The sequence below is a fragment of the Poecilia reticulata genome, linkage group LG7 (assembly GCF_000633615.1).
Source record: "Poecilia reticulata strain Guanapo linkage group LG7, Guppy_female_1.0+MT, whole genome shotgun sequence".
Classification (NCBI taxonomy): domain Eukaryota; kingdom Metazoa; phylum Chordata; class Actinopteri; order Cyprinodontiformes; family Poeciliidae; genus Poecilia; species Poecilia reticulata.
The window spans coordinates 1,043,912-1,063,814 of record NC_024337.1 but is presented as its reverse complement, the minus strand read 5'-3'; the positions used below and the strand labels follow the sequence as shown (position 1 = coordinate 1,063,814).

General features: G+C 39.7%; 1 protein-coding gene across 3 annotated transcripts in view; it reads right to left on the bottom strand.

Annotated features, from left to right (window-relative positions):
• LOC103466867 (plexin-A1-like) overlaps positions 1 to 19,903 on the bottom strand; it is a 331,178-nt gene that overhangs the window by 81,849 nt on the left and 229,426 nt on the right. For all 3 annotated transcript variants that reach the window (XM_008412750.2, XM_008412753.2, XM_017305775.1), the window contains exons 11-12: positions 8,991 to 9,087; positions 1,881 to 2,104 (exon numbers count right to left, since the gene is read on the bottom strand). In XM_008412750.2, the coding sequence (XP_008410972.1) occupies positions 1,881 to 2,104; positions 8,991 to 9,087 (321 nt within the window). The remainder of the gene's footprint in view (positions 1 to 1,880; positions 2,105 to 8,990; positions 9,088 to 19,903) is intronic.

Genomic DNA, 19,903 nt, shown 5'->3' with positions numbered 1-19,903 from the left:
TTTTGCTCCAGAACAGTTATATTCACATTTCCCAAATGAACCGGACTTTCTAGGCAAATGAATTAGAGTTTGATTAAAGCAGACCAAAAAGAAGCCCTAGATGTGTATTCAGGGTGATGTGAATGCACACCTAGATCCTCTACCATGTTTATCTGTGAGAATGGTGAGTAATGTGATGTTTTTACCACAAGTTATTTTGTATGCAGACCCAGTTCTGTTTTGGTCTCATCTGACCCAGGCACCTTCTTGCCATGTCCGCTGTGTCCCTTATCCTCACCCTGCATGAAGTAACTTCTCTGTTCCTTGGCCTTCATGCTGCTGTTTGTTTGTACGAACATGACTTGATGCCTGATTCTTCTGTTTTCTCTCTACATAAAGGTCTACAAAGATCCAGTTTTAGTTGAGCCTGGATTAGTTGTATTCGTTTTCTCATTAAAGTGGACTGAGCTTTTGTTATTAAAACTTGGATTTATTGAACCCACCAGTTTTAGGACAAAATGGCCAGATTTTGCAGGATGAGAACAGGAGATGAAGGGGTAGAAAGGTTTTAAAAATGTGTTGTTAACAGTGTTCATTTGACAGCAAATTATTTCAACTGAACCAAGATCTAGGATCTACGTGAACCAGAGAACACTTTTTTGGTCTGAATCAGAGTTCGCATTGATACATTTCCAAACGAACTTCTAGGCAAGTGAACTAGAGTTCGATTAAGGAAGAATACCGTATTTTCCGCACTATAAAGCGCACCTAAAAACCTTCAATTTCCTCAAAAGCTGACAGTGCTCCTTATAATCCGGTGTGCCTTATATATGGACCAATATTGAGCCACAACAGGTCTAGCAACTACGGTAGGCAGCCGCCRACTTCATTTTCGCCCGTAGAAGAAGAAGCGTGCGGTGCATGCTGGGATAGTTGCCAGAACGCTGGCTTGTTAATAAAGTTTGACTGACCTATCTACCTACTGACCTGATAATCAGGTCGTCTGCAGGTCATTTAGCACCACGTTCTCCACGAACATGCTGTGCATGAATGGAGAAGGGTGACCATCGTCCGGCCACGCCCCGGTCCAGTCGCGGAAGGCTCTCCTTGCCGACCCAAGTCGGCAAGGAGACATTCTTTATGTCAACAAAGTGGCTTTAGATATTCATCTGGAGTGCTTCAACTAGGGTTACCAAGGGACCAGCCCCTATACATTTAAAGCTGGGGGGGTGCAGGGGAAGAGAGACAGAGACTGCGGCGGCAGCGTGTCGGTTGGTCTGTGTTACCCAAAAAGCAGTTGGGCACAATATCGCAACACTAACACCGTGTGTAAAACAAAGACTGGGGCAGCCTACTAAAAGTACTGGAGGACCATTTCTCTATTATTACACATCCACATTTGTAGAGTACGGAACAAATCGCGTCCTGTATAGGTTCAATACAGGACGGTTGGCAACCCTAACTGTAGCGTCTATTCTATGCGCCTTATGCCTTATACATGAAAAAAAGTTTTAAAATAGGACATTCATTGAAGGTGCGCCTTATAGTGCGGAAAATACGGTAAGCAGGTCTAGTGTGAACGCAGCCCAGGTGTTCACCAGGACACAGCCGGTGGCAGCAGTGTTTAGCAAATATTACAAATAATACACACCACACAGTTTTGAATTAGCACAATATGAATGAATGGCATTTTAGAAAGACTACCTAAATTGACATTGTGCTGAAGCAGCTAAAACATGAGTCACTCATACTACTATTAATAATTCAAACCTAGAAATGAAACAACCTCCACCATCCTCTTGAATGCTCATATACATAAGAAGACTTGTCAAATTACATTGCTTGCTATCTTCCTCGAATGCAGCCATGAGAAACATATGCAAACACCCACACTCCCTTACCTTGGTGATCTTGGGGTGAGTGCAACGGCTGTTTCCAGATGTGGCGTGCATCCACCCCCCACCTTCTGCCAGCTGCAGCGGCATGTTGGAGTTCCCTCCTCCCGTACACTCCTGCCGCAGGGAGCACTTCTTATCTTGGACACACCAACCGCATTCAAACCTGGGGTCAGCCTTCAGGCACATCCCACAGCTGTCCCGTAACGCCCTACACTTGTACAGGTGGGCTGCATGAGAGAGAGACAGAAAAAACTGACTGAAATGTAGCATCTGTACAGAATGAGCTTTAAAACAGGAGACATCACAGGAGTTGGTTTGAAACAGGTTTAAAAAAAGTTAAGGGAATTTTCTGAGTTTCTGTTGATACCAATCAGTGTGTGCTACATTTGGCTAACATAGCCTAGCTGTGATATAGATTGACATTAATGAAAGAATTAATCTGCACATCTGCTTTTTGAAGACAGACTGCCTCTCAAAAATAGCAAATTGTCTCAATGTGTACTAAACTTTGATAAAAAATGGTACACACTATATGGATATAGAACAATTTAAAGGGAAAGTGAAGCCTTTTTATGTCATTTTCAAGAAAATGAAATTATGTTTAGAATATTTTGATAAATTCAGAACGTATGAATTTGCTGAGTTGCAAAGAAGTGTAAATACAGTATATGTTTAGTTGACGGTTACCACTGTGAGGCTAAAACAAGAAGTAAGTTCTGTTTCTACTGATAAAAAAGTCATGTTAAAAAAGAAGAGTCACCTGGAGGAATACCAGCGAAATTAATTCAACAGGTAATGTCTGCTAATGCCAACAGGGGATTGATGATTAGTTACGTTCAAAAAAGTTTAATTAAATTAGAAACTGCGCCAACATGGCAGACTGGAGAAAAGTCATTAAAAGTACAAAATGAATGAATAAATAGATAATAAATAAAATAAACCTCTAGCACCTTCGGAGCCAAGTGGGAGATGAAAGGAAGCCAGGAAGAGGACAAATTTTAGCTCCACTTGTTAACAAAACAGCAACCAGGATTGTTATGAATTCAAATGTGATGCGACTCCCTCCGAGGCCCAGAGAATCAGAGGAGTTGGAGCCAGAAAAAGTAAGAAGAAAAACCAGATGGAGAGACCTCAGATGAGGAGTGAGTAACCAGCAGGGCAAAGCGTGGAGAGAGACACATGCAAACAAGCAGCAAAAACTACCAGTGGATGCTTAGGATTTCTGATTTATGTATAATCTGCTAATTGGAATCATAATTATCTCAGTTAACGCAACATTGCCAGCACCTGCAGGCTGATTTTTTCCCCTTCTTTACCATCACAGCATATAAAAAGATCTGAGGTTAAGATGGAAAAAAAGAAGAAGAAAAAAATAAATCTCCATCCTCCTCCTAAGCAGATGTACGGCGGTCGGACTTCAAAGTGGGCTTCTCCCGTATCCATCTGCCTGCCTCGGCCCTCAGCTTGGCCCTAATCTGATTAGCTACGGCTCGGCTTAAAAGTAGTGCTTTTAACACTAATTAATCTGGACCAAATGAATGATTTAATTAACATTAACATCTCCACTTTACACTGGGGCAAAGCCAGGCTGGCTCTGAGCGGCTCTGCCCCGAAACGGATAACACAGCTCCGATTCGGGAGACAAAAAGAGACGAGGATGGAGTGAGGAGGGATTAACAGAGGATGGAGAGAGGGGGAGGAGAAAAGAGGAAAGGCTCTTTATGAGATTTGTATGAGTGAGTACAATTTCATAAAGCATATTTTCAAAGATTATTAAACTAACATTAATTACTGCATTGAATTTTAATCATCACAATGGGGAAAATGTGAAGGTTTAGAAAGAGAAATAATCTCTTCTAATCTCCTGTTTAACTCCTCAGAATTTACAGGTGTGAACCGAGCTCATTGCAAAATATCAGTTGTGTGTTGTAACAAAGCCGAGGGATTATGTTAGGAAGAATCATAAGGGAGGAAATATGTAAAAGATAAAAACAAGGTACCATAACCTGGTTGAACAAGTGTGTAGACCTTTAGATAAATACTTTGCTTTATGCAACTGCAAAGATCAAAAGGAAGACAGAAGTCCTTTTCTCCCAAAGAAGACATTAAACCTCTGCTATAATCTTCTAAAAGCCAGTGGAAAAATGTTTAATGGTCTGAGGAAACGACCATAACACATTTGAAATTGGGTCACAATTTCAAATGTTGTACTTAGCATGAGAAGACGACTACACATAACTCAAAGGACACCCTGTCTCATTCATGAATGGAAGTGATCAAAATATTTTTTTATAGATCATCTTTACCATCAGACATCAGACTTTCACTCTTATGTCACAGTGCCTCTTGTAAGGTCTTGGTTTAACTCAGAATGCTGTACAGCATGGAACAAAAAGGGAAATCCCGCTCATGAATGGAAGTGATCAAAATGTTTTTTATAGATTATCTTTGCCCTGAATGCTAAAATCATCACTTTTTATGAGTGTATTTCTGAGACTTTGATATATTCCATTGACATATTTTGGAAAAGGGATGTTCCTACCAAAGAAAAGAGTGAATATTTAAAGGGTAAAATTCTATTCTCTCTATTCTCTCTGTGAACTCCAGTTTTCCTGGGGCCTCCAGACCAACAAGGTTTCGCTAGAAAGTGTGACCCAAAAAAAAAAAAAAAAAAGAGTCATCAAATACACTCTTAGAAATGGCTGTAAATTTACGGTGGAATTCCAGCAGTAACATACTGTTATTCCAAAATACGGTGGGATATTGTCAATTTGATGTCTTCTTCTCTTGTCACAATCAAGACTGACGACTGGCAGTAAACTACCGCAAAATAATTGTACAATACAGTTTTTTCCTAGGCAAGACATTTTACTTGTATTTGCATCTTAGAGAACCAGCTTTTAAAGACAATATTACACTGGAAGAAAAAAATACTTTCCATAATAATTTTTTTACGGAATGAATCAAAATCTACAGAGCATAATCAAAAGTGTTAGATTACCAGTGTTGGTGTTGTATGTTAAAAATACAATGTTAATTAAACACTTGTTTAGTCAAATTTAAAGATAGGTTTGTCAGTTTCCCTAAAGAGATGGTGTTTGATTAAGAGTTGCTCCCACAATCGCAACGTATCTGTGACGTCACGTGTTGCCCTGGAGACAGCAGTATGGCGTCTTGCCTGGACCTTATCATAACAAGGTAAGTTCCCCAAATCTATTAAAACATGCTTTTTGTTCTCTCTTTAATGTATTTATGTAATGTAATGGTAATGTATTGTCTCAATGTTTGTAACTCCCTGGCAAACATTGTATCACAATGTATGCTGCGTTTATACTGTTATGTATTCTGTATCTCAATAAAGATCTATTAAAAAAAATAAGTTTCATGTTAAGATTGTCATGTTTTTGATTTTGATTATTTTTTATGAATGCATTAACTTTCTGTTTGCGCAAGAGTATCAACTTATGCTTAACGTAAGTTTATTTGTTTGGATATCGCGGTACGACTGTTCAGTACAGAGGTGCTCAAGTCCAGTCCCTGAGAGCTGCTATCCTGAAACTTTCAGATGCTTCCCTGTGCCAATTAACACACCTGAATCAAATGAATGGCTGGTTAGCAGGTCTGTTCAGAGCTGATCCTGGTCTGTTGGAGTAAAGATACATCAAAAAGTTTCAGGACGGTAGCTCTCGAGGACTGGACGTGAGCACCCTTTATTTTTATTATTTTTATTATTTTTGTTAGCAGCTAAAGCTAGCCAAGCAGGTGTAGCACGGGGTGTCTGGTTAAACAAAGATCCGTGCTTTTACTTTGCCTGGCAGAGTGGACACTCTTTATTATGATGATCATTTAAATGCATACTGTATCAATGGAAGGATTTGTTTTATGTTCTTCCAATTAAGGACTTGGTTTATTACAGTCCCTGTGGCAAGCAGTTTTCTGCTTGGTCAGCACTGAAGGCCATATTGTCTTTGAGAGGGTCCAGCTGACATTCCAGACAGGACAGCGTTGTCCATCTTCTACATCTTCAACCTCCAATATCAACATGAGGCAGCCAAGACTTTGGAGTTCATTCAACGGTAAAACCATTCCTATGATTTTTTTACAATGAGCAAAATACAATGACATGGTTTAAAAGTTTTAAAGCAAGTTATTGACATTTGACAAAGGTGGTGATGTTTTCTCTTTACGCAATTAAAAACAGCTTTATTTAAATATTGTACCAGCTGTATTCAGAATGCCACACTATTTATATTCTCAGGAATTGTCCCATTTTTATTTATTTTTTTTAGTCGCTTCATTGGGATTAACCCAGGAAGGGGTACAAAAGCCGGTCATGGGAAGATGGTATCCAAAAACACTGGAAAGACAATTCAAAAGAAAAAAGTGACAGTCAATGTTCAGGTTTCCACCTTCATCAAAAACTTGATGGACTTTGAGTGGCATCTCATTCAGGTTAGTTGTTGTCCTTTTCTTTTCTTTGAAATATTTCTGTTTCCATATTATTCAGGATCTAAATTGTATTGTCTTTTCTTTTTCCATGTTGGACGGTGCCTTCATCTGCATCTAATAAAGTAAGTGCCACTTGGACTCTTGAAAACCATTAATAGTTCACATTTTAAAACCCTGTTAATACTAGAATTCCACATTATTTCAGCCATGTTGAATTTTAGATTTTGGAAGTCTTTTTTCATTGATTTGCTTAATGATAACCAAAGCATGGATATTTATTTTAGAACTGTGTTTTTATGTCCATACGATTGTAGAAATTAACGAGTTAAATCCAGTTTATGTCGCTGTAAACTGAAAGTCTTCAATTTTTATTCCAGTGTTAGTGAAACTATATATTGACTTTGAAGGCCTATTTTTTTACCAGTTCTCAGAGGAATAGTTATGTTATTCATTTTGAATGTTTGAATATACTGGAAATATATGTGGTTTGAGGCATAGTGGTGCCTTTAATTAAAAATTCTGTACTGAAGGTTACTGCCAAGAAAACTATAATGCTACTTTTTAAAGTACAGTCTTAGTTTTACCATAGAATATTAATACCTAACCCAGTGTAAGCTTCTTAGGGTTAGGGATGTGATGCATCCTCTTCGAGATTAAATACGGTACAGCTTCTGTGCATTTACAGTAAACTACATCCTCTTCTGTGTTATGTGAAGTTCTGATTATGCAGATTATGCATTTTAGAACCGCACCAATTGTAGCACTTCTAAGAAGCTTACACTGGGTTAGATATTACAGTCTGCATGAATGCAAACACAATACATATTATGAGGGTTTTCAGAGATTTTTATGTTAAAAATCCTTACTTTTCCCAATTCCACCATTCTGACATCCCAGTCATATATTTATTTACAGTGTCTAAAATGCAAGACTTGTATTTAAGTGTGAGTTTATGGCATATATTTGTGATGGTGTTAGGTTGTCCATCGACAGCTTGGTTTGAAGCAAGGAAGAGGGCCGGGGGAGGTAGACTGACACAAAGAAGGAAAGAAACACGGAATGACACAAGAAAGGAAATAAATGACGATGAAGAAATGGTTCACAAAAGAAGGACATAAAAAACTATAAAAAAATTAAGGAAAAGAGAGAGGAAAAAAAGGAAGAACAGAAGCAAAGAATAAAGGAATGAAAGGAAGAAATAATACAAGGATGAAAAGAAAAGAAAATAAAGTAGAAAAGAAAGGAGGGAAGGATATAAGAATTAAATGGGCGTACAAAAAAAGAAAACAAGTGGAAGATAAAGGTAAATACATGAAGAAGTTAGAAAAAAAGGACACAATCTTGGTTGACTAATGTTCATTTTCTGGAATACTGTTAGTTTAACAGCAGATGTAACAGAACATACAAATTCCTAAAGTATTTTTTTCCCTTTTCTGTCTACACTTCTGAGATCATTAGGATGTTTTTTATTTATTTTTTTAGTAAATGTCTGACAGTCTTTGTGTTGTTGTTTTTTTATCAGCAATGGTTTTATACTGGCCTATGGATGCACTGTTTTCTGAGTCTCGTTCTAATTGTGGATGATGAACTCTGACCCTAATTAAGGTAAGTTGGGTTAGATTCAGGTTGCTTGGGGCATTAATGTGCTGCTGGTTGAGGATTTTTTTTTAACCTACTTCATGTTGTCAAACAGGTTCCACGTCATGATTCTACAGGTCTGGGGTTGGACAGGGGAACTGAACCAATGATTAAATACAATAATTAGCTTTGGATAGCCTCAATAAATGGAGACACCATTAGAAAATGTCCTTTTTGTCCTTAGATGTGACAATAAATAATAAAAACAGAACAACTCTGTAAAAGAATCGTGAATGCTGAGTATGCATTCTGTTACCATCGTACCAAAACGAGGTCAAGCGTAATGCAACGGGAAGTGATAAAAATCTCCTCATATGTCATTTTAGGAGGGAACAGAAGCAGAAGTTACCAGATTAGAAACGGTTAGTTAATCCACGCACATTCAGAAAACGGGACTGTTTGACACGGTCGAGAGCGAGACTCGCATTATCTTGTGTAATGGGACGTCTAAAATCATTAGCCTCCACCTCCCAATGCATTGCACTTGATGAAGAATTTACAATTCGTAATTGTTTTCCACTTCATGCACAAATAGTGATTAAAATAATAAATACCATCCCTCTGTGTTGCTTGTTTTTTTCCCTTTATCATCCCTTTTAATTCACACCTACCCCCTGCCATTACTCAGTGCATTCATCAACCTGTCACACACCCGTCGCTGCTCTCTTTTTCCTCCATCCTGTTGGTTTACCCTATTTGTTTATCTTCCTGTCTAACATCTATCCCTATTAATTTCAGTGTTGGGTTTTTGTTATCATCACCATCCATCAATCACTCCCTCCGCTCTTCCCTTATCCCCAGAGACGAGAATAGTGATTTTCCTAAACAAACGCCACACTTTCACCTTTCTTGCTGATGGCTGTCAAACATGAAATTACAGAGTTCTGATGAAAGGGGAAGTGTTTACATGCCAATGTTGCTCGGAGAAACTTTATCATGAGCAAACAAATGGTTGTGTGTTTCACCGAGGAAAAAACAAAGAAAAATAAAAAAGAGGAAAGGTAGGAACAAGAACTGTTCTCTTACCTTGAATGTTGAACGGGTTGTCAATGACAAAGTTCCCGTTCCACACCACGGAGAGGTCAACCGGCAGGTCGCTGATGCCACCGCCTTCATAGTCATACTGCAAACAGAAAAAATAAATAAATAAAAACAGACACAAAGAGTGTGAGAGAAATTGGTGATTCATGATGGGATGCAATGCAAATTGGGCAAACTCTGGGAGAAATTGTTTCATTTGCATAGTGATTCAGCCAGGGCCGCTCTTCCCAGATGCCTGCGACATAGCCCCAAGAACACGCGCACGTATAAATCCAAATCTTCCAAACAGACATGTTCCATAAATATGCTGAAAATACGGGTTACGGCCAAACGGGCTCAGAGAAGCAGAAACGGATGGAAACGGAGGATGCGGAGAGACGAGACGTTGACGAGAAGAAGAAGGGGAGGAAGGATGAGGGTGCAGCAGAGGTGTGGAGGCAGCCAGAAATCGAACGGTGACGTGTGTGAAAAGGTCCTTTAGTCGTTTAAGCACAAGCTAAGTGGTGGGATGAGGGGGAAAAAGACAGATAAGATGCAGAGCAGAGGAAATTGAAATTGGCATTTCCAATTTGCTCACTGACACACTGGATTTGGTAGATGGAGCTCAACCATCCCGTGTGGGACACACACTCGCACGCGCACACACGCACACACACACATACGTAAACTCCTGATACAACTTGAACTTCTAGAAAGCAGTTCATAGTCATATCAAGTTTATTTGTACAGAACATTTAATCAACGAGACAGTTCAAAACTGTATGTTTTTACATCATAAAAACATCATACAGTCACAAATTATCCAACAAGCAATAAACGTTACATTTTATCAAATGCCATCATCAAAATCATCAACATATATCAAATATGTTGATCAATGTTCCCCTCAACATTGATATACTAAGCAAAGGATGTTTGGTTCTGGTTCTGGGGATGCAGAGCAGAACAGAACCAGAAGACCTGAGACGTCTGGAAGGTTGATACAACAGCAGATCTTTAATGTACTGTGGTCGTAAGCCAATCAGTGTTTTCTAAACTACTAACAGTATTTTAAAGTCTAGTCTCTCAGTAGAAAGACTTTAGAACTGGGTGATGTTCTCTATCTTCCTGGTTTTAGTCAGAACCCAAGCAGCAGTGTTCTGGATCAGCTGCTGATGGACCATTGATTTGTTGGGCAGACCTGTGAAGACACTGTTGCAGTAATCAATATGACTAAAGATAAACGCCTGGATGAGTTTCCCCATACATTTATCTTTAGTTCAGGTCTTGCTGAGACATTAGTCCTCTAATCCTGGAAATGTTCTTCAGGTGATAGAAGGCTGATGTTATAACTGTCTTTAGGCGTCTCTAAGTCTGAATTGTTTTTCTTTTTTTGCTGAAAGCCATTTTTGCCAATTGGGCATACGTACACTTTTAGTATGAATCCTTTGATGAGACCCCAGATCTCAATCCAATATGTGTACTTTACTACATGATTTAAAGAATCTTGGTTTCTCTAAGCCAGTGCGTCCAACAACTAAACCAAAGTCTGGTATTCCTGAAAAAGATGGGCAGTAAAGAGAAAAGTTAGGGTGAAGCTGTCACAATGAAGAGAAGGAAGTGGCAAAGAGAAGAGAGATATTGTGAGGAGTCACTGTGGGAGTGTGGCCCTCTGTTGAGACATGAAGAAGATGAGGTGACCACAGACCAATTAAACCATAGGATTCTGGGAGGTCAACAGCTTCTTAAGAGAAGAATTCAACAAAGACACAAAGGAGCGGCTTCCCACTAGTACATTGTGACCTTCCCTACCCATCAACAGCCTACCACACACAAGGTAGGCTGTTGACATTATTAGCATCACTTCTGCATCCCACTGGCAAGTGTTGTGTGTACAGCAGCCTAGCAAAACCACAAGACCCCCCCACACACTACTTCTTCGACTCTACTCCTCCATCTTTGTGGCACGGCCCCCATTAAACTTTAAGGGTTTCAACTTGTCTGCCTTCACCAAAACACTGGCTGAGCTTGTTCCCCCTGTCAGTCCCTGCCCACCCTGCTGGCCACCGCATCATGCTTTATTCATGCTGTCACATGGTTTAAAATGCCGGAACAAACCGCACTGTGACACAGAGCGTCACCCGCTGTCTCACTCGCTTTCCGTGGGGACAAACAGAAAAAGTTGGACACTGATGTTAATGATGGAACACAAGAAGAGAAAGGAAGACACGATCGGGGAAATAAGAAAAGGTGGAGAGCAGCCTAGAAACCATTTGATAAACTCCTTTATGAACATATCAGAACTAGAAATACACAAACAGCAGCTATAATCACTTTTTTATTGAGCTAACATTAATATTAGCCTGGATTCTTCTTTGCTTTGGTTCTTTATAAATAAAGTGAAGTAATATTAGTGGTATGTTCAACTTTTGATAGTGTGACAGAAATATTTGGGGCATTACGAAAAACAAAAGTGTCCTAAGAGGGTTTAGCATTTACGCAATAAATGCATAAATAAAGTAAATGCTAACATTAGCAAGAAATGTTAGCATTTCTTGCTAATTTTAGCATTTCTTGATAAGAGAAGAAATGCTAGTATTTTGGTGAATACTAAAACATTATAAAACTATTAATAACATTTTCCTGAATTTGAGACATTTTCTCCCCTAAAAGTGTCATGTTGAAAATCCAACAGCAACATGTCTCGTTTTTATGAAACAATGATCGTGTCATGTAATGCGATTAGGACACCGTACAAATGTGATTATTTTTCTGACATGTTTACTATGATTTATTTTCCATTATTTAATCAATACTTAAAATTTCAAGTAATCAAAATCAACAAAAACTGAAGACATGTGCAGAAGAAATGTGTTAAGATTTAACAACTTGTGGTGATAAATAAGTTCGGACACTCACCACATTAGGTGGGTATCACCAATCAGGGGTCCATGGTGTGGGCAGGAAGGACCTGAAGTAGCAGTCAGTCTTGAAACAATCAATGCCTCTGACTGTGACAGTTGCATAACACCCTAAGAGCTTAATTTTTATCAACATGTTCTGGATGATATCATCAGTTGTAGGGCATCACTGCTAATCCATCGAATTTGCTTTTGCTGCTTCTCTTTAAGGGGCAGTATTATGTACACTTGACATTTTTGATGTTTACATCATGTTATAATGTTATTCCCTCATCAAAAACACTCCTGGAGTGTTGCTTTGATTCTTTCATGTATGAGAAATCCTATAATCTCCATGGCAACCACTCAGCAGTGTAAAATGCCTGTTTGGACCTAGCTCCGCCTTCAAGGCGCAACTCCTCCTCACAGCTGCAGTTGCCAAGCTTCACCTCACAGAGAAGCTCCTCCCCCACTCTGCTCCTTCAAACTAGTCAGCAGCAATTAGCAAAAACCTTGTAGAACTGCACATCTGATCAACTCATTATAGGAGCTACTTCTCAGTGAAATGGTTAATACAGGAGCCATGTTGTGGTGACTTCCTGAAGATGGAGTTTCAGACAACTGAAAGTAACATATTTACTTGATTGTGGTGTAAAAGGACACTAGCTCCTTGAAATGAATAACAAAAGAATTGCAAATTCTAATTGTGACTCATTCTCTTACTAAGTTCCAAAGTTTTTGGCAAGTCAGTGACTTCTAATGTACCTTTGCTCTTAAAGTGGTGTCAAACCCGGTGCTGGTGAAGCCCTGTAGGTTAAAGTTGTACTGAGACACCCCTCTACTGGCCTACTGTCCTGACTTCCCTCCCTAGAGCCCCCAGAGCTGCTGGAAATGAGTAATCAGACTCATTACTGAAGCCTCTGGCCAGCTCCTTTATGTCACTGCATGTAATTAATCTACCTGAGACAACTCATAGTGCGGGCCCCCTAGGGAGGCGAGAGGAGAGGAGGAGAAAAAAGGGGAGGAGGATGCCTCAAGAAAGTTGTGTGGATGAACATGGAGGACAGCTCCAGTGCAGATGAAAAGGAAGTAAGAGGAGTGGTGTTAGGAACAGAGTCAGGATTAGCAGAAGGGGAAAGACGGGCGCCAAAAGAACGAGAAAAACTAGTAAAAAGGAAAAAAGCACAATGACAGTGGGAGGAGACGGAGTGTAACCATGGGGGACAGAGCGAGGATGGGGAGGGGACAAGAGAGGGAGGCGAGGTGACAGGAGGGTAAAAAAAGAGAGGGTAGGGAGGAGGTGCAGAAAGTACAAGGTGAGCACAAAGCCATCCCTGGCCTCATTACAGTAACACAGCAGCCTGGCTCAGGTTCATTCGTTATCTGCTCCTGCACTCGTTTATTCTCCCGCTACATGAATCGTCTCCACGGACTGCGTGTCTCCATGGACTGTATGAATAGATATGGTTGTGGTGTGTGTGTGTGTGTGTGTGTGCGCGTACGCATATATGCCTAAGCGCCTAAAAAAGTGCCGATGTTAACAAAACAGAGCAGCTGGCAGGCGAGGCCAGAGGAGGCAGAAAAACCAGCAGCTGTGCACGTCGAGCTGCGCGTCCGTGTGTGGGTCATACCGGAGTAATTAGTCATGTTGAAGGATACCAGAGTATGTGTGTGTGTGTGTGTGTGTGTCTGTGTGTTAAAATACTCCGCTAGCACACATATAAAGCATGCATTTCATCCTGTATCTACTCAGTTCAACAGAGGCTGGCTAAACAAACAATGTAAAACTGCCTCATTGTTTTGCAACATATGAACAAATATTACAAATTCATGGCTGGATAAAAAACTTTTCCAGAGTTCAGAGCTCTAATTTAAGACGCATCTTTCCCAAACTCTGGAGATTATTCTCATTTGTAATCTACTTTAAAATTATTATTCACTGCTAAGTTTGCTTCAGTGTAGATCAGAAGTTTTCAAGAATAGTTTATTAATCCCAAAAGAGGGATACTATGTTGTTGAAACTCATATTAACCAGGTTTTTTCTAAGATGCTGATGGATGTGGGCAGGAAGGATCTCCTGTAGCAGACTGTTTTCCAGTGTATCTGAAGAAGCCTCTGACTCGACACATTCTGTTGTTGCATAACAGTCTGATGAAGAGTCTGTAAAGTTATTGATTTTATGAAGTTATATGTGGGTTAACTTTGCATTTAAACCTTTTTTAAAAAAAAATAGGAGACAACATTAATGATTTTTAAAACTATGAATTGGGTTTAAATGTATTGTAGATTTGCTGTAAGCCAAGGGTTCTGAAACTACAGCCTCAAATAGACAGTCATGGCCAAAAGTTTTGAGAATGATTCAAATGTTAATTTTTACAAAGTCTACCGCTTAAGTTTTTATAATGGCAATTTGCATATACTCCAGAATGTTATAAAGAGTGATCAGCTTAACATCAATTAATTGCAAAGTCAATATTTSCCCAGAAAATGAACTTTATCCCCCAAAACACATTTCAACTTCATTGCAGCCTTAAAAGGACCAGCTAACATCGTTTCAGTGATTGCTCCATTAACACAGGTGTGGGTGTTGATGAGGACAGGGCTGGAAATCAATCTGTCATGATTAAGTAAGAATGACACCACTGGACACTTTAAAAAGAGGCTGGTGCTTGGCATCATTGTTTCTCTTCTGTGAACCATGGTTATCTCTAAAGAAACATGTGCAGTCATCATTACAAAAATGGCCTAACAGGGAAGAGTATCACAGCTAGAAAGATTGCACCACAGTCAACAATCATCAAGAACTTCAAGGTTCCATTGTTGCTACAAAGGCTCCAGGGCGCCCAAGAAAGACCAGCAAGCCCCAGGACCGTCTCTTAAAAGTGTTTCAGCTGCGGGATCGGGCTACCAGCAGTGCAGAGCTTGCTCAGGAATGGCAGCAGGCAGGTGTGAGTGCATCTGCACGCACTGTGAGGCGGAGACTCTTGGAGCAAGGCCTGGTCTCAAGGAGGGCAGCAGAAAAGCCACTTCTCTCCAGGGAAAACATCAGGGACAGACTGATATTCTGCAAAAGGTACAGGGAGTGGACTGCTGAGGATTGGGGTAAAGTCATTTTCTCTGATGGATCCTCTTTCCGATTGTTTGGGACATCTGGAAAACAGCTTGGTTGGAGAAGACGAGGTGAGCGCTACCACCAGTCTTGTCTCCTGCCAACTGTGAAGCATCCTGAAACCATTCATATGTGGGGTTGCTTCTCAGCCAAGGGAGTCGGCTCTCTCACAGTCTTGCCTAAAAACACAGCCATGAATAAAGAATGGTAACAGAATGTCCTCCAAGAACAACTTCTCCCAACCATCCAAGAGCAGTTTGGTGATGAACAATGCCTTTTCCAGCATGATGGAGCACCTTGCCGTAAAGCAAAGGTGATAACTAACTGACTCAGGGAACAAAACAGAGATTTTGGGTCCATAGCCTGTAAACTCCCCAGATCTTAATCCCATTGAAAACTTGTGGTCAATCATCAAGAGACGGGTGGACAAACAAAAACCTAGGAATTCTGACAAAATGCAAGCATCGATTGTGCAAGAATGGACTGCTATCAGTCAGGATTTGGTCCAGAAGTTGATTGAGAGCATGCCAGGGAGAATTGCGGAGGTCCTGAAGAAGAGAGGTCAACACTGCAAATATTGACTTGCTGCATTAACTCATTCTGTCAATWAAAGCTTTTGTTACTCATAATATGATTGCAATTGTATTTCTGTATGTGATGAAAACATCTGACATACATGAAAACCAGAGGGCAGCAGATCATGTGAAAATATATTTGTGTCATTYTCAAAACTTTTGGCCATGACTGTATATATACACACAAAACACATAATTCTGGCTGATCTTCTTTATTACTATTAATATTTAAATTGCTTGATTTGATGGAACTGATCAAACTTTTAAACACAGATTTTTACATTTAGGGCTTTCTAAAAGCTCCAATTTTATTGTGTGTTTTGGAATGTTATTTTTGTTGGGACACCAATGAAAAGACAAACTTGCTATTAGCTAAATTAGTGTATTTTTCCTCATGGACAAACCAAATGCCAAGGGCGGATGTTTTATGTTTAGACCAGACACACATTAAGATTCATGACCTCAATGGTGAAGAATTATTGGACCAGTCAAGGTGAGACTTTCAACACGTTATAATCTCTCAAGTATGGTGAAGGTAGCATCATGCTGTGGGTTTGAATGGTTTTAGCTATAAAAAAGCAGGCAGAGGACTTCCTCCAAATCTTTTAACTGCACTAAAAAAAAAGAAAAAAAGATGGCTGACATGGCAGGAAATGATGTAATATTCAGCCTGAACTTGGCTGCCGTTGACCATTGACTTTCCAAGCAAGCATCTTGCTGAAAGACGTTTGTCCAAATCTTATTTGAAATCCCCAGTATGATAAATTCAAACCTGTATTTATTCTCTGAACCTGTGGATTAGAAAAAAATCCAAAATAATCTTTTTTTTTTTAAATAATTGAAGATGTGTCATCATTAGACCCTTCAAATAAATCATTATGAATCCCAAAGTGAATACCAGATTCCTGCCTGACACCAGTCAGATTAAGATACATTTTCAGACACTCACGCACACGCACACACACACACGCACACCCCYRCRCRCACACACRCACACACACRCGCRCACGCACACACGCACACACACACACACGCACACACACCCAGAGGCATTCATCTTCCCAAATTGGCTGTGCCAGAGTGTGCCAGATGCATGGACTTGCAGCAGGAAGTAAACGCACACATACATAGTTTCACACACACAAGGCCTATCTATGTGTGTCAGTGCAATAAATCATGTAAAGCAAATTCTTGGTCGTTGCTGATGCTACAGTCTCTGTCTGCTCCACATGATTAGGAAGAAGATCATGTGGAGAATCTCCATATGTCTGCTTCATGTTGGGCTTCCAAACCCCTGGGGAGGAAATGTGTGTGTGTGTGTGTAGGGGTGCGTGCGTGTGTGTTTGTGGAAAAAAACCCAGAGGTATCCCCCGCAGCCCGCCTGCGTCCTGTGTGTCTTGTGAACACTCTCTCTCTCGTCTCTGCATCGATGCGTTTCGCAGTTCCCTGGTGTATCTGACTTAGCAAGTTCAATGTTTCACTGTTTGGTGAGGGGCTAAATAATGCACAAAGAGACAGTAAGATTGAACGGATGAGTGTACATCCACTGCTGGCTAATTTTCCCTGTGATTTATTACCCTCGGCTACCCAAGAGTCGCAGGCGAGCCGTGATACATAAACTCACTCCTCCCTGCTGAGAATACCGAACACAATGCTGGCCGGAGTGCCGCTTCCCAATCGCAGATGGATTTCCATCTATTGATCCTCTGCAGCTTCTGTTTCTACTATAACTAAACACATTTTGTCTTTTATCTGGGTAATGTAGTAAATAAAGAAAGAGCAAACAAATTTCCACCTGGCATAAGAAAAAAAAAAGACTTACTAGGATGATTACAGATGTTTTAATGGCTTTAATGGAGATAAATCTGCAAAGAAAAGTCTCTTTTATTAATATTATTTTGGTTCAGAAATGTTACTTCTTTGTGGAACTACAGGGTTTCTTCAGGCTTCAGCAGGTCAAATTTTGGACTTTTTAAGACCTTTTTAATGACAAAGATAACAATTTAGGACACAAAGTCTGAAAAAAACAAATACCGGGAACAGTCTACTCATGATAGATGCAAAAAACCTAGCCAGCTAGCAAGAGTATATAAGCAGTTAGTTAACGCTAACTGCATGGAGTCACAGAATACAACAGAATACTTACTTGTTATTATGCCTTATTATGCTACATGTTGCTAATTTTCATCACGCCTAAGTTAACATCAGCTACTATAGTAAAGTCTACTTCATTTATGGCTTAATAGCAAAAACGCAATTAAACAAATTGTAACGCTCTATATTGACCACATCCCATTTTATTTTATTTAAAGCTCACATGAATCTAGAATATTGCCAGACTGATATTAGTCTCCTCTGAAATCAAATTCCCACACAAGTTTTGGAGAAGTTTATGTTTCATGGTAGAACAGAAAGCGCTTTTTCTCACAGTACTCTCAAAAAACCTATTGGCATTTTTGAGATTCAGTTTTATGGTTGTAGAGACTTGGAGACCACAACAAGCTGTGGCTGGTGGTAAGATAAGTATGGCGACTTCAGCCTGGTGGTGAGTGGCTAGAAGAAACACACCAGTGTGTAACGTCTTTTTTACACCCTAGCGCTGCACTCAGATCAACTTAACGCAGCATAGTACACATAAAAAATGTTACACTTATTTCAGAGAGATTTACCAATGGCTTTTCAACTACTGAATTAGCTTATTATGTCTTAAATTAGATTTTTTTTTCCTCAGCTGAAGAAATGAACTCAAATTAAATGTTTGATTTTACCATGTTTTACACTGTGAGATGCTACAGCACTGATCTGGAAATGTATTTTAGTTTGTTTGTATTTTTCACATTTTCACCAGCGTGTGTGGCTGATAAATTTGTCGTCACCAGTTAAGAGTCCAAAAGAAATGAGTTTTTTATCAAAGCAGCGTTGCACGGTTGAACAACTTTCTACCCTAACCAGGCTGCTCCCCCCCCCTTTCTCTGCTGTTCTGTTTTTTCTCAGTTGTTCCACTTTTTAATGGATCGTGATTTCTTTTTCTTTCCCCACCCATTTTATTCCAGGAAAAACTTCCCATCTCCATCTGTTTCTGCCTCATTTGTTTGTTTCCCCCTGTTTGCTTGTTGAACTTGGGTCTGTTTTTCCCTTATACTCTCTTCTTTGCCTCCATCCATTTCTATACAGCACTGTCGCCGTTTCCATCTAATCCCCTCACCTCCTCCTTGTCTCTCTGTCTATTTTGCTTCATTTGGCTTTTTTTTCACCTTATACGAGTCTATCTTCGTGTGCATGTGTATCTGTGTCCGTCAGTCTACCACGCCACCGCAATTCATCATCATTTTATCTACAACTCCCTCTAATTGGATCCTATCACAGTCCCACCTGACGAGCAGACAGGCGGGGATGAGGGGGAAGGGGGGCATACTCACTCCACCGAGCTCAGCCTCTGGTATCTACCTAAATCAACAGCTGCAAAGTTGTGTTGAGACCTGTGCGTTTCCTATTTTCCTTGACTCTTGTGGAGATAATGCTGGGATTTTATAAAACATTGATGTGCACTGAGGAATGAAGACTTGAATGCAGGAGTGTGTTTGAGTGTGTGTGTGTTTTCTGTGTATGAATTCATCTGGTTTTGCCTTGAGTTCTGCAGAGGCATGTCTCTGACTCTTTCCTATAACATCAGCAGTAGCAGAGGTGTCGTAATGAATGTATCAGAGTCGGTTATAAGACTGGGAATGAAAACCTGCACTGTGCTCCAAAACTAACTGCAGTGTTGGTTCTGGTGAGGTGGGAGGAGCTTCTTCATTCTGCACTCTTAAAGGCATAGTGAGGCAAGTACAAGTGTTCATAAAACAGACCAATTTATTTCGTTGGAATTGATTGTTATAGACCTACAAAATATTTTTGAGACAGTTTGAAGGGGGAGCAAATTTTAATAGAAATTCTTGTGAAAGACTGTCAATGTCTACTTTGACTGGTCCGTTTTATACTCTTGTGATTGTATGATGGCATTGGAGACAGAAAATAAAGTAAATTTCAGGCAAAAAAAATCAAAATTTTCTCCAAAAAAAAAAAAAAACTAAAAGAAATTTTTAACTTTGAAAAGTTGTAAATTTGCTAGAAAAAACTCAAAAATCTTAAAATTAAGCTCAGAAATTTTCAAGAAAAAACGTGTACATTTCTGAGTTTCAAAAGTCCAAAATTTGGAATTTATAATTTTAACTTGAAACTCTGACATTGCCAAGCTATTTTCTAGAACATTTCTGAGATTCAAGAAAATTTTAAATTTTCTTGGCAGAAATTTGGTCTGCCAAGAAAATTGCCTTGTATTTACCTCCAATTATT